This window comes from Palaemon carinicauda, chromosome 13 (genome assembly GCF_036898095.1).
Source record: "Palaemon carinicauda isolate YSFRI2023 chromosome 13, ASM3689809v2, whole genome shotgun sequence".
Taxonomy (NCBI): domain Eukaryota; kingdom Metazoa; phylum Arthropoda; class Malacostraca; order Decapoda; family Palaemonidae; genus Palaemon; species Palaemon carinicauda.
Genome location: NC_090737.1, coordinates 28,031,620 through 28,044,640, shown reverse-complemented (window position 1 = coordinate 28,044,640; position 13,021 = coordinate 28,031,620). Strand labels below are relative to the sequence as shown.

General features: G+C 34.4%; 1 protein-coding gene across 1 annotated transcript in view; it reads right to left on the bottom strand.

Moving 5' to 3' along the window:
- Nucleotides 1-11,436, bottom strand: part of LOC137651912 (muscle M-line assembly protein unc-89-like) — a 12,021-nt gene extending 585 nt beyond the window's left edge. Inside the window, 8 exon segments of the mRNA XM_068385121.1 lie at nucleotides 1-765; nucleotides 1,529-1,689; nucleotides 2,804-3,956; nucleotides 4,304-4,488; nucleotides 6,641-6,714; nucleotides 9,502-9,657; nucleotides 9,660-9,679; nucleotides 11,205-11,436. The exon segment at nucleotides 1-765 is cut by the window's left edge and continues 585 nt beyond it. Coding sequence (XP_068241222.1) covers nucleotides 534-765; nucleotides 1,529-1,689; nucleotides 2,804-3,956; nucleotides 4,304-4,488; nucleotides 6,641-6,714; nucleotides 9,502-9,657; nucleotides 9,660-9,679; nucleotides 11,205-11,269 — 2,046 coding nt within the window. The 5' untranslated portion in view covers nucleotides 11,270-11,436 and the 3' untranslated portion in view covers nucleotides 1-533.
- Between the last annotated feature and the right edge of the window lie 1,585 nt (nucleotides 11,437-13,021).

Below are 13,021 nucleotides of genomic sequence, written 5' to 3'. Positions count from 1 at the left end.
ACCAAGCAGCAAAGGATACTTTTAGGACAACTGGCTACAAGAATTCTGGAAAATGTAAGTAGCTTAGATATAAGATGTTGTAATGTTTTTGAATAATGAAATGAAAGACTAAATTTGATCTGACAATTGGCTTGGCAAATAACAGCAATTAATCTTTTTATACAATTACAATGGTATACATAGATAAATCAAACCTATTCACTTTCCACATCTATTTATCCACTGTTCTGTCAAATACTTATCTGGTGCTTTCTTTCATCACTCTGCACTTCATTAACTAATGCTAAATTAACCATAATGTATTCACTGATGTATAAGCAGGCCTTTTCTCTTTTTACATTTTTTTTCTTTTCAGGGGCACTTTCATTTTCAACTATACTTTCAAACTCTACATACTACATTTTCAGAAAATGGTCTTTCTTAACAACGACATAACTCCGAATTTCAAAACCTTAAAGGAGACGAATTCTATATCTGTAATACGAGTACTCGTCCACCAATCTTTAACAGCTATATTTCACTCCAACACCGTCTCAGAGATATAGTTTTTGTATAAGAGGTCCTCTCTGCGACGGCTTGGTAGCCGTTGTGGTGGCGTTCGCCATGCCGTAAGTAGACCTAAGCCTCATGTGATCCGGATACTGGTCTTGGCCGTAGCCAGGCCGGTTACAAAAGGGGGAACTCAATGTGTTTATCTTCCAGATTCGGAGAGGTTGATGGCGGGCTTGGAGGCGCGCGTTGTAGCGGTCGCTCTGCCTGATGTATCTGGGAGAGAGAGAAAGGGGAAATTAATCATTATTCGACTGAATTATCGTAATTATCTGATAGATATCAATTATGATAAGTGCCAAGATACGCAGTACATATACAATAAATATTTCATCATAACGAACTTTTGGAGAACACACCCATAGGCTCAACCGTGCCCATATACCTACTTAACAGGGGTTGAGAAAGCACTAGTACATATATAATTACAAGACACTTCTATTATTATTATTATTATTATTATTATTATTATTATTATTAGCTAAGTTACAGCACAATCGTAGTTGGAAAAAACAGAATACTATGAGCCCAAGGGGTTCAACAGGTAAAAATAGCCCAGTGAGCAAAAGAAATGAGGAAAACAAATAAACTATAAAGTGGTAATTATTATTATTATTATTATTATTATTATTATTATTAGCTAAGTTACAGTACAACCCTAGTTGAAAAATCAGGATGCTATAAGCCCTAAGACTTCAACAGGTAAAAATAGCCCAGCGAGGAAAAGAAATAGGGAAATAAATAAACTATAGGATGTATAATTACAAGATACTTTTGTTATTATTATTATTATTATTATTATTATTATCATTATTATTATTATTATTATTATTATTATTATTATTATTATTATCTAAGCTATAACCCTAACTGGAAAAGCAGGAATACACAAGCCCAAGGGCTCCAAAAGGGAAAAATAGCTGACTAAATATCTTCAGGAAACAACAAATCCAAATTCTGCTGACGCTGCATTCCTTACTTTGGCTTACTGGCGTTGCTCTGATGCTGAGGCTTCCCAGCCTTGAACGCCGGCTTGTAGTCGGAGGGTCCTAGGAACTTCTTGGGAGGGTCTTCCAGGGCCCTCACCTCGCAGGCCAAGCAGTTTCTGGAGCGGATGTGCTTTGGGTGGTTGTGCTTAATCTGCAAAAGTAAAATGTCACTTTCTCTAAAAAGAAAAGTATTTAATGAGATCTAGGAGGATTAATATTTTTCCTCCAAGAATGAGATGGTCCTACTAATATCAACTTATGCATCAGAAACTTGGAACGTTACTAGAGGCTTAAAACATAATCTAGTTACAACTCAAAGAGCTATGGAAGGAATAAAGATGGGTATAACACTATGAGACAGAAAGAAAAGCAATATGGATGTGAGAACAAACTAAAGAGGATATTCTAACAACCTGTAAGAAAAAGAAATAGACATGAGCAGAATATATTGAGAATAACAGATAATAGCTGGACATTAAGAATAACAGAATGGGTCCATAGAGAGTGTAAAAGAAGCAGAGGAAGAAAGAGAAGGCAATGGCTCAACGAACAAAGGAAGTTTGCGGGCATGGACTGTCATAGAAAGACCATAAACAGACGCAAGTGGAAGGACATGTCTGAGGCCTTAGTTCTGTAGTGGACTAGTAACGGCTGATGAAGATGATGATGATGAAGCAAATTTTACTATATTGCCCATATATACTGTATGTATAGATGTTTAAATGGAGTCTATATTCCAGCGACAGCACTCTGTCAGCAGAGGACATTGAAATGAAGAGCATAAAAATGGTTTTTGTCATTACCTTTGGACATTTTACTTAGAAGCTTACGTATGTTTTCTTGGGATGTTGGGAACCACATGCACAACCATATATAGTGGTAGTTACATTTGACAAAGACCGTGCCCATGAATTTATATTCTGTGCCTTATTTTCCTAATAAAAAATTAGATACATCACTTTTTTCCAATCATAAAAGGATTATTAATGCTCTCAAGTCATGCTTTGAAAGCTTTCCTTTAACCAGTCATAATGTGCATTCATTCTTACAATTCGAGCCAATACCCTGTATACATACCAAATAGTTTTTAAAAGCTGAATACAGAAGTATTATAAAATGAATAATGGAAATTAAAGCATGATTAAAGGTAGAACCTTTAGTAAAGGCCTACAGAACAATTCAGCAGACAAAGTAAACTGTACTGGAGTATAACAACAGATATATGAATTTAGTTTCCCTGGTATAATCCTCCAAGTATCCCTTACCTTTGCATACATTGCTTCAGGGCCATTCTTCTTTGTGGCATCCTCTGGTGTATCCTCTGTCTGTGTTGTGGCAGCAACGTGTTGCCTTTCACCAACCTGATGACTTCTTTGTGTTAATGACCTTCCCGTATCTCTTAAAGGAACCACATGGAACACTGAGTCCATTGTTTCCATGATTTCTAGAGGATCTCTTGCTGTAGGTGCTGCTGGTTTCTTTTCTTGTGGCTGGGGCGTAGCTGACTTGGATTCTCGAGAGGAGTAATGAGTCTTGCCACTTCTGACAGACTCTTTGGCCGATTTTGGCGTTTGCTTCCCTAAGCTTGGCGAAGAACCCCTGAACTTAGAAGAGGACTTGGGACTCTCTTGAGATAACCTTTGTGCATCCATGGATATTCTTTGGCTCCCAGCTTTAATGCTGCCTGCAGTTCCAGCTATTGCCTTGTCAGATTTTGGGGATGCTTTGACACTAGTTGCTCTGGAACTGGCACGAGAGCTCACAGAAGGCAAGCTCTTGCCTGAGCCATTTGATTTTGGAGTCCCATAACCTGACTCTGGTTCAGGAGTGGATCCTCTTGACTTCATTCCATGGTTGATCTTTAGGTTTTCTAGCTTCGTTGTAAGCTCGTGAGTATCCGGCCCATCATTCCAGGCAGCCTTCGGGGCATGAATTCCAGAATCAATAGAGCTTACAGAACGGGGTGTAGGAGGGTCTCGATGTTTCTTGCCCTTCTTCAGGTCAACAATCTCGAGATCTTCACTTTCTTGTTCCTCATCTTCCTCCAGGATATCATTCTCTTTAAGATCCCATTTCAGAGCAAATTCAATCTCAGGTACCTTTCGTAGGATTTTTGCAGTTTTGGGCCTTTTCGGCAATAGTGGCGGTTTTGTCACTGGCGCAGGCGAAGGAGCTGTGTTAGGCCTAAGAATTATATATTTGGTACAGTTGGTGGGTGCTGGATGGTCAACTAGGCGAATGGCGAGAGCTCTGGAACCCGTTAATTCGGTCATTTCCTCCTCTGGTTTCCTAGGCAAAATGGCATCCTCCACAGTATCGGCTGGAAGATGGGACACTTCTTTTAGAGCTCTCTCAGCACTTCCTGTAGAAGCAGGTGAGGAGCTATTGCTGCTAGCAGCTGATGATCGTCGAGATGGTCTGGAAAGAGTTCTCCCAGTTATTACAGGGCTCAATGTTTATTCTATTTTCGATGGCATCATTGGCTTACATTACAGAGAAAATTATAATAATTGTAATCTTTTTGACTGATATAATCATAATTATTATCACATCATTAAATCATCCTAAATAAAAATTTTATTTTTAATACTATTTACAACATAGATAATAGTAAAATAGCAATAATATTAATAATGATAAGAAATATGATTATAATCCTCTGAACTAACCTGGTGTTATTAGCCATGGAATCATTGGCTGCGTCAACAATACTAACATTCAGAATTAGGAAAGAAGCAATTCAGGATGCAATAAGCAATGGATACCTGGAAGATTGGACAGCTGTGTGAAGTGCCGAGCGCTTCCTGAAGGAGGCAGCCGACAAGGAAGAACCAGCTGAGGCTGGAGTAGCTGTCCCGTCGTTCCCATTTCCTCCTGTGGAACTTCCTCCTCCAGACATTAGCCCGGCGCCTGTGATCTTGAGAAACGCATCTTCGTCAGAGGAACCATCCTGAAAAAGTATTTTTTGTTTTTAATTATATTTGTTTTTTTCCGCATGTCCTTGCTCTTTTGTTTTTATTTTCTTGCTTATAAACACAGTCTAATGATTTCTTTTCATTTATCAATATCTGAATCTGAATTTTTTTTTTTATCTTTTATTATAAAAATTCAATTGATTTTTATCAATTTGCATTATTTGTGTAATTAATCTATTACAAAAATATAGATATTAACTATTACAGTGTTTTACAAAATAAAACATAAATTAAAATCAATATCTATAGTTTAATTTTCTTAAAGGTTATGTAATGTCAAAATTTTCTAGTCAGTCAATATCTGTCGAAAAATTGGAACTATATATTTCGATAAGAATGCATTTTATTTCGCTAACATGTCATCAGCACCAGCTTTTGACTTTTATATGATAAGCAACCAATATTAAAAAGAACATTATTATTATTATTATTATTATTATCATTATTATTATTATTATTATTGCAGCGGTCTCCCGTAATCGATGGCCTTATATCTTAATAATCAAATTTTGCCGTTATCAACTGTTACGTAACTCAGCAAGTTTACAGAAGCGATAAGGTTACGTAAAACGGGGTTACTGATAATAAATTTATAACATATTAGACCTGATAAGGTAGTTATATAACATCATTAGATACCAAACAGGCCATTACAAACATGAAATTACGCACCAGATTTTGTTTTCATATCTCATACATATTTCATTAGAGTATCATGAAAAATAAATATGGCTGATATATAAAATTAAGAATGATCTCCAATTTTATATCCTTTAAACCTGAAAGAAAATCTATGTAGATCTTTTTGTAGTGGTCTATGTGGCAACGTTCTTGACTGGTGATCGCCATATTGGAGTTCGAGTCCCGCTGAAACTCGTTAGTTTGGTCGCTGTGACCTTACCATTCTTGTGAGTTGAGGATAGGGGTAGGGAAGCCAATAGGTCTATCTACTGAGTCATCAACATCTATTGCCTGACCCTCCTTGGTCCTAGCTTGTGTGGATTGGGGCCTTGGGCGCTGATCATATGTATAAATAGTCAGTCTCTAGGGCAATGTCCTGCTTGCTTAGGCAATGTCGCGGTCCCTTGTCTATGCCATTCACGAGTGGCCTTTACATCTTTAAACATATAAACGATTCTCTCTTATTAGATCTTGAATTTAGTTCAATGGTGAAAAATTTAGTTTACAAATTAATATATTTTTTGTGTCTACTGAACTTCATATAATTTTACGTATTGTTTATGAAGGTTGTTTTAGAATACTAGAATTAAATGATTAAGGATCGTTGTATTTCGAAGAGACATTGACACCAAACCTTTGATTTTTATCATCATCTCTTTATTTTGATTGTCTTTGCATAAGAGTACTTAGACCAGTTTTTTATAGTATGTAGTACTATCAAATTTTTAAAAGTATTATCCTATCATTTTCTTAGATTATACTATTTACCATTATATTAAGTCAAACTAAGAATTATGTTTCTATCTCTACTACCGTAGCCACCGCTACTACCCAGCCCGGTTAGGCCGTCTTCGGTTACCCGCCATATAGGTCTATATAAAAACAAAATAATAGCCTACTGACTTCTTGCTTTCTATCTCTACTCCCCACCCCATACCTCGTCGGCTGTCTTGGGTTACCCGCCACATAGGTCTATATAAAGAAATAATCAAACTTCTTGCAAGATTCAGAAAGAAACCTGTAACTTGACCTGCGATTCTTTACTTACTTCAGAATAAAAAAAAAAAATCTAGTTCGAACGAAAGCCTTACTTAAAGTATTCGTTAAATTTCAAATCCACAATACTCTTCGCATGTTATCTAATTATTATTATCATTATTATTATTATTATTATTATTATTATTATTATTATTATTATTATTATTATTATTATTATTATCATTTGCTAGTTAAAAAAGCAGGATGCTATAAGCCCAATGGCTTCGACAAGGAAAAATAGCCAAGCGAGGAGAGGGAACGAATATTATTATTATTATTATTATTATTATTATTATTATTAGCCAGGCTACAACCCTAGCTGGAGAAGCAGGATGCTATAAGCCCAAGGTCTCCAACAAGGAAAAATAGAACAGTGAGGAAAGTAAATAAGAAAATAAATAAACTTACCTTTTCGTCATCTGAGTCAGCTGGTGGATTAGGGCTCTCAATTGCTTTGCTCGTCCGGTCGTTGTCAGGTAGCTCTGTGAAAGAGATAGTGAATTCATCTCAAATTTGTCTCTCTCTCTCTCTCTCTCTCTCTCTCTCTCTCTCTCTCTCTCTCTCTCTCTCAAATATAAATTATGATGTTTTCTGGTCTTAGCCTATCTTACTAAGTTGAAACCTTTCAACAAATCTACAATAGTTATTCCGTTATCTCTCTCTCTCTCTCTCTCTCTCTCTCTCTCTCTCTCTCTCTCAAACATATAATGTTTTCTGGTCTTATCCTATTTTAACCTGATGAAACCTTTCTATGAATGTACAAAAGTTATTTAGTTCTCTCTCTCTCTCTCTCTCTCTCTCTCTCTCTCTCTCTCTCTCTCTCTCTCTCTCTCTCTGTTCCTAGACACGTGCAAACACAAGGGCGGGAACGTGATCACTCAGCCTACTTCCACGTGGGACTTCTTTCCTCTGAATCCTGTTGAAGCGAATCCAAACTTCGAAGCTTAGAAAGTGTAGGCCTATCCATTTAAAGTTTTCATTTCATTACGTGAAAGTTACGTATATATTGACTATATATTCTGTTATATATAGTTATCTATAAAAGAGATATTTGAAAAGTGAAAGGTTTTGTTTTAATAAGGCCAGTGAGAGAGTTTGGTCGTACGGTTTCTTTTGTGATTCTAAATTTTAGTTTCCACTGTCATTTACGATTCTTGTTTTCATTGTTCTACAAAATTATAGTTTCCATTTCCCATTGTCATCTAGAATTCTAATTTCCCTTCTTCTTCTTCTTCTTTGTCTACATCTTTTCCCACTTCTATATGGGGTCGATGTTTCTGGTCAGCTTTCTCCATCTACCTCTGTCCCAAAATTCTCATATCCATTGTTAAACATAATTCTATTTTCCATTGTGACCTAAAATTCTAGCTTGCATTGTTATACAAAATTCTAGCTTCCATTGTCCTTTAAATTCTAGTTTCCATTGTCATTTAAATTCTAGTTTCCATCATTTAATAAATACTATTTTCCATTATCATTTAAATTTTACTTTCCATTGTTATGCAAAATTCTAATTTCCATTGTCATTTAAATTCTAGTTTCCAATGTTTGATAAATTATAGTTTCCATTATCATTTAAATTCTACTTTCCATTTTTATACATAATTCTAGTTTCTATTGTCATTTAAATACTAGTTCCTATTGTTATGCAAAATTCTATGTTCTATTGTCATTTAAATTCTAGTTTCCAGTGTTTCATAAATTATAGTTTCCATTTTCATATAAATTCTAGTGCAATGTTTGATAAATTATAGTTTCCATTTTCATATAAATTCTAGTGCAATGTTTGATAAATTATAGTTTCCATTTTCATATAAATTCTAGTGCAATGTTTGATAAATTATAGTTCCCATTGTCATTCAAATTCTACTTCTATTGTTATACATAATTCTAGTTTCCATTATCATTTAAATACTAGTTTCTATTGTTATGCAAAATTCTAGGTTCCATTGTCATTTAAATTCTAGTTTCCATTGTTATTCAAAATCTACTTTCCATTTCTAAATAAATCATAGTTTCCATTGTCATTTAAATTCTGCTTTCCATTGTTATACAAAATTTTAGTTTCCATTGTCATTTAAATTTTACTTTCCATTGTTTAATAAATTAGTTTCAATTGTCATTTAAATTCTGCTTTCCATTGTTATACAAAATTCTAGTTTCCATTGTCATTCAAATTTTACTTTCCATTGTTTAATAAATCATAGTTTAATTGTCATTAAAATTCTACTTTCCATTGTTTAATAAATCATAGTTTAATTGTCATTAAAATTCTACTTTCCATTGTTTAATAAATCATAGTTTAATTGTCATTAAAATTCTACTTTCCATTGTTTAATAAATCATAGTTTAATTGTCATTAAAATTCTACTTTCCATTGTTATACAAAATTCTAGTTTCCATTTTCATTTAAATTCTAGTTTCTATTGTTATACAAAATTCTAGTTTCTATTATCATATAAAATTCTAGTTCCCACTGCCCATTGCTATTCTAATTTCCATGTAATTTTAGAATTCAACTTCCATAATGAATAAAAAATTGTTTCCATTGTCATTCAAAATTACAGTTTCTTTTATCATTCTATATTCTAATTTCTACTGTCATTCATGATTCCAGTATTCAGTGCTGTTCATGTTTAAGTGCTTTTTATAATTTTTTTTTTTTTTAATTGATGATATTATTTTATTTGTATTTTTGCCCGAAGAGCTCTGCTCCACATGGGCTTGGACCGAGTCTTTTTTTTTTTTGGAAATATTTTGTATGTAAATATGCTTTTGTCCAATAAACATTATTATTATTATTATTATTATTATTATTAAATTGTTTTGTGACATGTGCTCTAACGATTTCTCTTGAAAAAGGAAATTAAAAAATGAAATTAGGTGTGTTTTGATCCTAAAGAATAATATCTTTTTGCTGTGAAAAATAGTGAAAAGTGAAATTGTGAATATATGTTAATTAAGAATTTATTCATGTAAATATATTATGATGTATTTACAATGTTATAAAATGTTAAAACTGGAAATGTATATTTCTTAATAAAAGGAAAAAAATAGTATGATATAAGAAAAATACTTAAAGCAGCTTAATTATGAGCGATAAAACGAGAAAATTAAATTAATAACTGAATACAAATATAATATGTTTGATAACTATCAACATGACTATGAGAGAGAGAGAGAGAGAGAGAGAGAGAGAGAGAGAGAGAGAGAGAGAGAGAGAGAGAGAGAGAGAGTTCAAAAAGTTAACCTTATAATTAGTCATTTACCAATATTCTGTGTCAAGGGTCCCCAAGGACTAGCCTGGGTCCTAGAGACCCCTGGAAGGAGATGACCTCTGTCATCTGCTATGACCTTGGTTGCCCCTCGCCGCGCTCTCGGCCTCTCTCGGAAGGTCCTCCCGACCTCCCAGTTCCCGAGGCCTGGCCCTCGGTAGGCACCATCGTACTGGAAAGAAGCAAGGACGAATCAGTCATGCTTAAATCATTTTCCTGTCTGTAAACGTTATATCTTACCTTATAAGTCGGAGTTTTACCTTCTTAGTCAGAGTTATGGAAAGAACAATGATGGGATTAGCACCATGGGGCAGTAAAAGAGCAACATGGATAAGGGAGTAAACTAAAATAGAGGATATTCTGGCAATATGTGAGAAAAATAAATGGTTGTGGACAGGACATATAATGAGAATAACAGACAATAGATGAATATTAAAAATAACAGAATGGGTTCCTAGAGATTAAAAAAAAAAAAAAATCTTGAAAGGAAGAGAAGACAATGGATTGACGAGCACAGAACATTTGTGGGTATAGACTAGCATAGAAAGACCATAAATAGACGCAAGTGGAAGTACATGTCTGAGGCCTTTGTCCTGCAGTGGACTAGTAATGGCTGATGATAATCAAGAATTTAGGTACAAAATAGGCGTCAAAAGAAGTGAAATGAAGATTGTATAATAAATCTTTATTATTCAATTTATCAAATTCAATTACTGTAGTATTTTCATCAGCATTTTATCCATTAATGGTGTCATGGCTATTAGAATTACGTATTGTAAAGCAATATTATCTTTTTTAACAATTTAGGTCCAGAGTCAAAAGAATCGAATTGAGGTTTAATATGGTAAACTTGATCATTCCGTTTATCTGATTTAGGTTTCAAGTAGTTTCATCTGTTTATCTGTTAATGGTTTCGTGACTATCAACATCAACCATTGCAAAGCATTAAAACTACAGTCAAACTGTAAAAGGTATTTACCAGTGTAAAGTGAAAATCTTTATCTTTGGTGATCTTATCAAAGAAAAATAATAGGTCTATATTTATGCCATTAATTACATCTTATCTTAATTATAGAAAGAAGAGTAGGAATACTAATGGAAGAATTAGTAAATTTAAAATTATATGATTTTGAGATTTTTCTCATCAGTCAAAATCATGTTGGCTGAGCTTCGACTTCATTCCTTCTCTTTAATCATCTTGACAATATAGTATAATATTCAAAGTAACTAGGTAATAAGCATTTTGATCAGTATAATTAAAATGACTAATTTATCCAAAATACTGTGAGCAATTTTAGTCAAAATCAGGTTGACTGAGCCTAGACTTCGTTCCTTCTCTTTAATGATTTTGACAATCGAGTCTAATATTCAAAGTAATTAGATAATGAGCATATTGATTAAAACAATTAGAATTACTCATTTATAGACGTCCCCAAGCTATACAAAATACTGTGAGCAATTTTAGTCAAAATCAGGTTGACTGAGCCTAGACTTCGTTCCTTCTCTTTAATCATCTTGACAATGGAGTCTAATATTAAAAGTAATTAGATAATGAGCATATTGATTAAATTAATCAAAATGTCTCATTTGTAGACGTTTTCAACCTATTCAAAATACTGCAAACAGTTGACGTCTACTCAATCCATTAATCACAAATGATATGCCTCCCCCTAATTAGAAAGTAGCTCATTAATTACCTGGTTGGCACTGAAATTAAGTGACATGCTTGCCGTTGGTGTGTCGCCAGCTGCATGACGACCATGACGACCACTACGACGATGACGACGGCGCTCACGGAGTCGCTCGGTTGAGGACGACCTGCTGGAAAGGCGTTGAGACGTTTACTGCTTCCATGACTAGGTCGCCTGGGGGGTGGGGGGAAGGTGGGTGACCTCCTCCCCTTCTCTGAAGGCTTTAATTATGATCTGTTTCTTTCTGGGAAGTAAAGGAACTTTTAAGTTTGATTGTATTGTATAGTTACCTCCGCCAACGAAGTTGGAAGGAGGTTATGTTTTCGCCCCTGTTTGTGCGCGTGTGTGTGTGTTTGTTTGTGAACAGCTTTCTGGTCACAATTTTAATCGTAGAGGGATTATCTTTTATGTAAAAAGCTGGAAATGATTAAATTTTGGTAGGTCAAGGTCAAAGGTCAAGGTCACGGTCAAGCAAAATGTCCAATTCACGTAATCAGCCATAAATTTGGATATCATTGTCACAGAGGCTTCAAACTTAGTTCATATTTGAGTGTATGAAAATTGACGCCAATTAATATATGTTAAGGTCAAAGGTCAAGGTCAATGTGGAGCAAACGGTCGAAAAATAAGCTCTAGCGGCGGAGGTCTGCGCTCTACTGAGTACCCCTTAAATTTAGGTTTATTTTCTTATCAGGTGCTTATACAAAGAATACTATGAAACGACCAGTCTTATCTGCAAGATGTCTTTCTTACTGGGAAGTAAAGAAACTTTTAGATTTGATACTTTGCATAATTTAGATGAATTTTTCTAGCAGTGGCTTATGCAACGATTCTGAAATGCTCAAAGTATCATTTGCAAGATGAAGATATTGCTGAAAAGATTAGCGTGGTTAATAGAGATGATAGATTTTGGTGGAAAAAAATGGACATTGAATTGTAATAGTAAAGACACTGATGATAAGATTACATGGTTTATAGAGATGATATATTTTGGTAAAAAAAAAAATCTACTGTGCATTCTAATAGTCTTGAGCCAGAAATGTAACGATGTTCATTTGCATGAAATGGAATTATAATGTAATTAATAAACCTCTTAAGATCTCATAGTCATTATAACAAGTCTTATTTGGATGAAGAGATGAATTCCCCACACATGGCCCACCCACACCCCCCCCCCCAAAAAAAAAAAGAAAGAAAAAAAAAACTTTATTGATTTAGCTTATCCTAAGTGGCTTCAGGAGAATTTTCTTAAATAAACACTAAATTTATGTTTCATCCTATCGCAGGAAACTATAAAAATCCTAGAATCTTGGTGCTATACAGCATAAGTTTGTTTGTCTATAATATAGGCCTACTGTAGGCTACCTTGGTAAAAGAGAAAATCAGTCAATAGGAAAAGGATGTACCAGTTATATACGTTATCAATTACAACAATTGCAAATTGACATTTTGAGTGGTAAATAAAAAAAAAAAAAAAAAACACACAAGAAACCAAAATATAAGTATCAGATGACTTTCAACAAACCTCCTCCCATATTAATGGAATTTCGACCTCAATTATAGGTAAGCAACTTGGTACACAAGAGTAATAAAAGTCGAACGGGGTCCTTATTAATTCAATAACAATGGCAGTAGGATGTTAATCCTTTAAATATAAGAACCATAAGAAGCAATACGAATCCTTTAATGATAAGAAACAATACTCTCTCTCCAGATTTACCTGGATTAATGGGATCCCTGAAAACTTGACCTTCGTGACCCACACCCAAGGAGGCCTATCATTCCTCCATGACCCATTATATAATCAGTGTTGCCGTTTCATG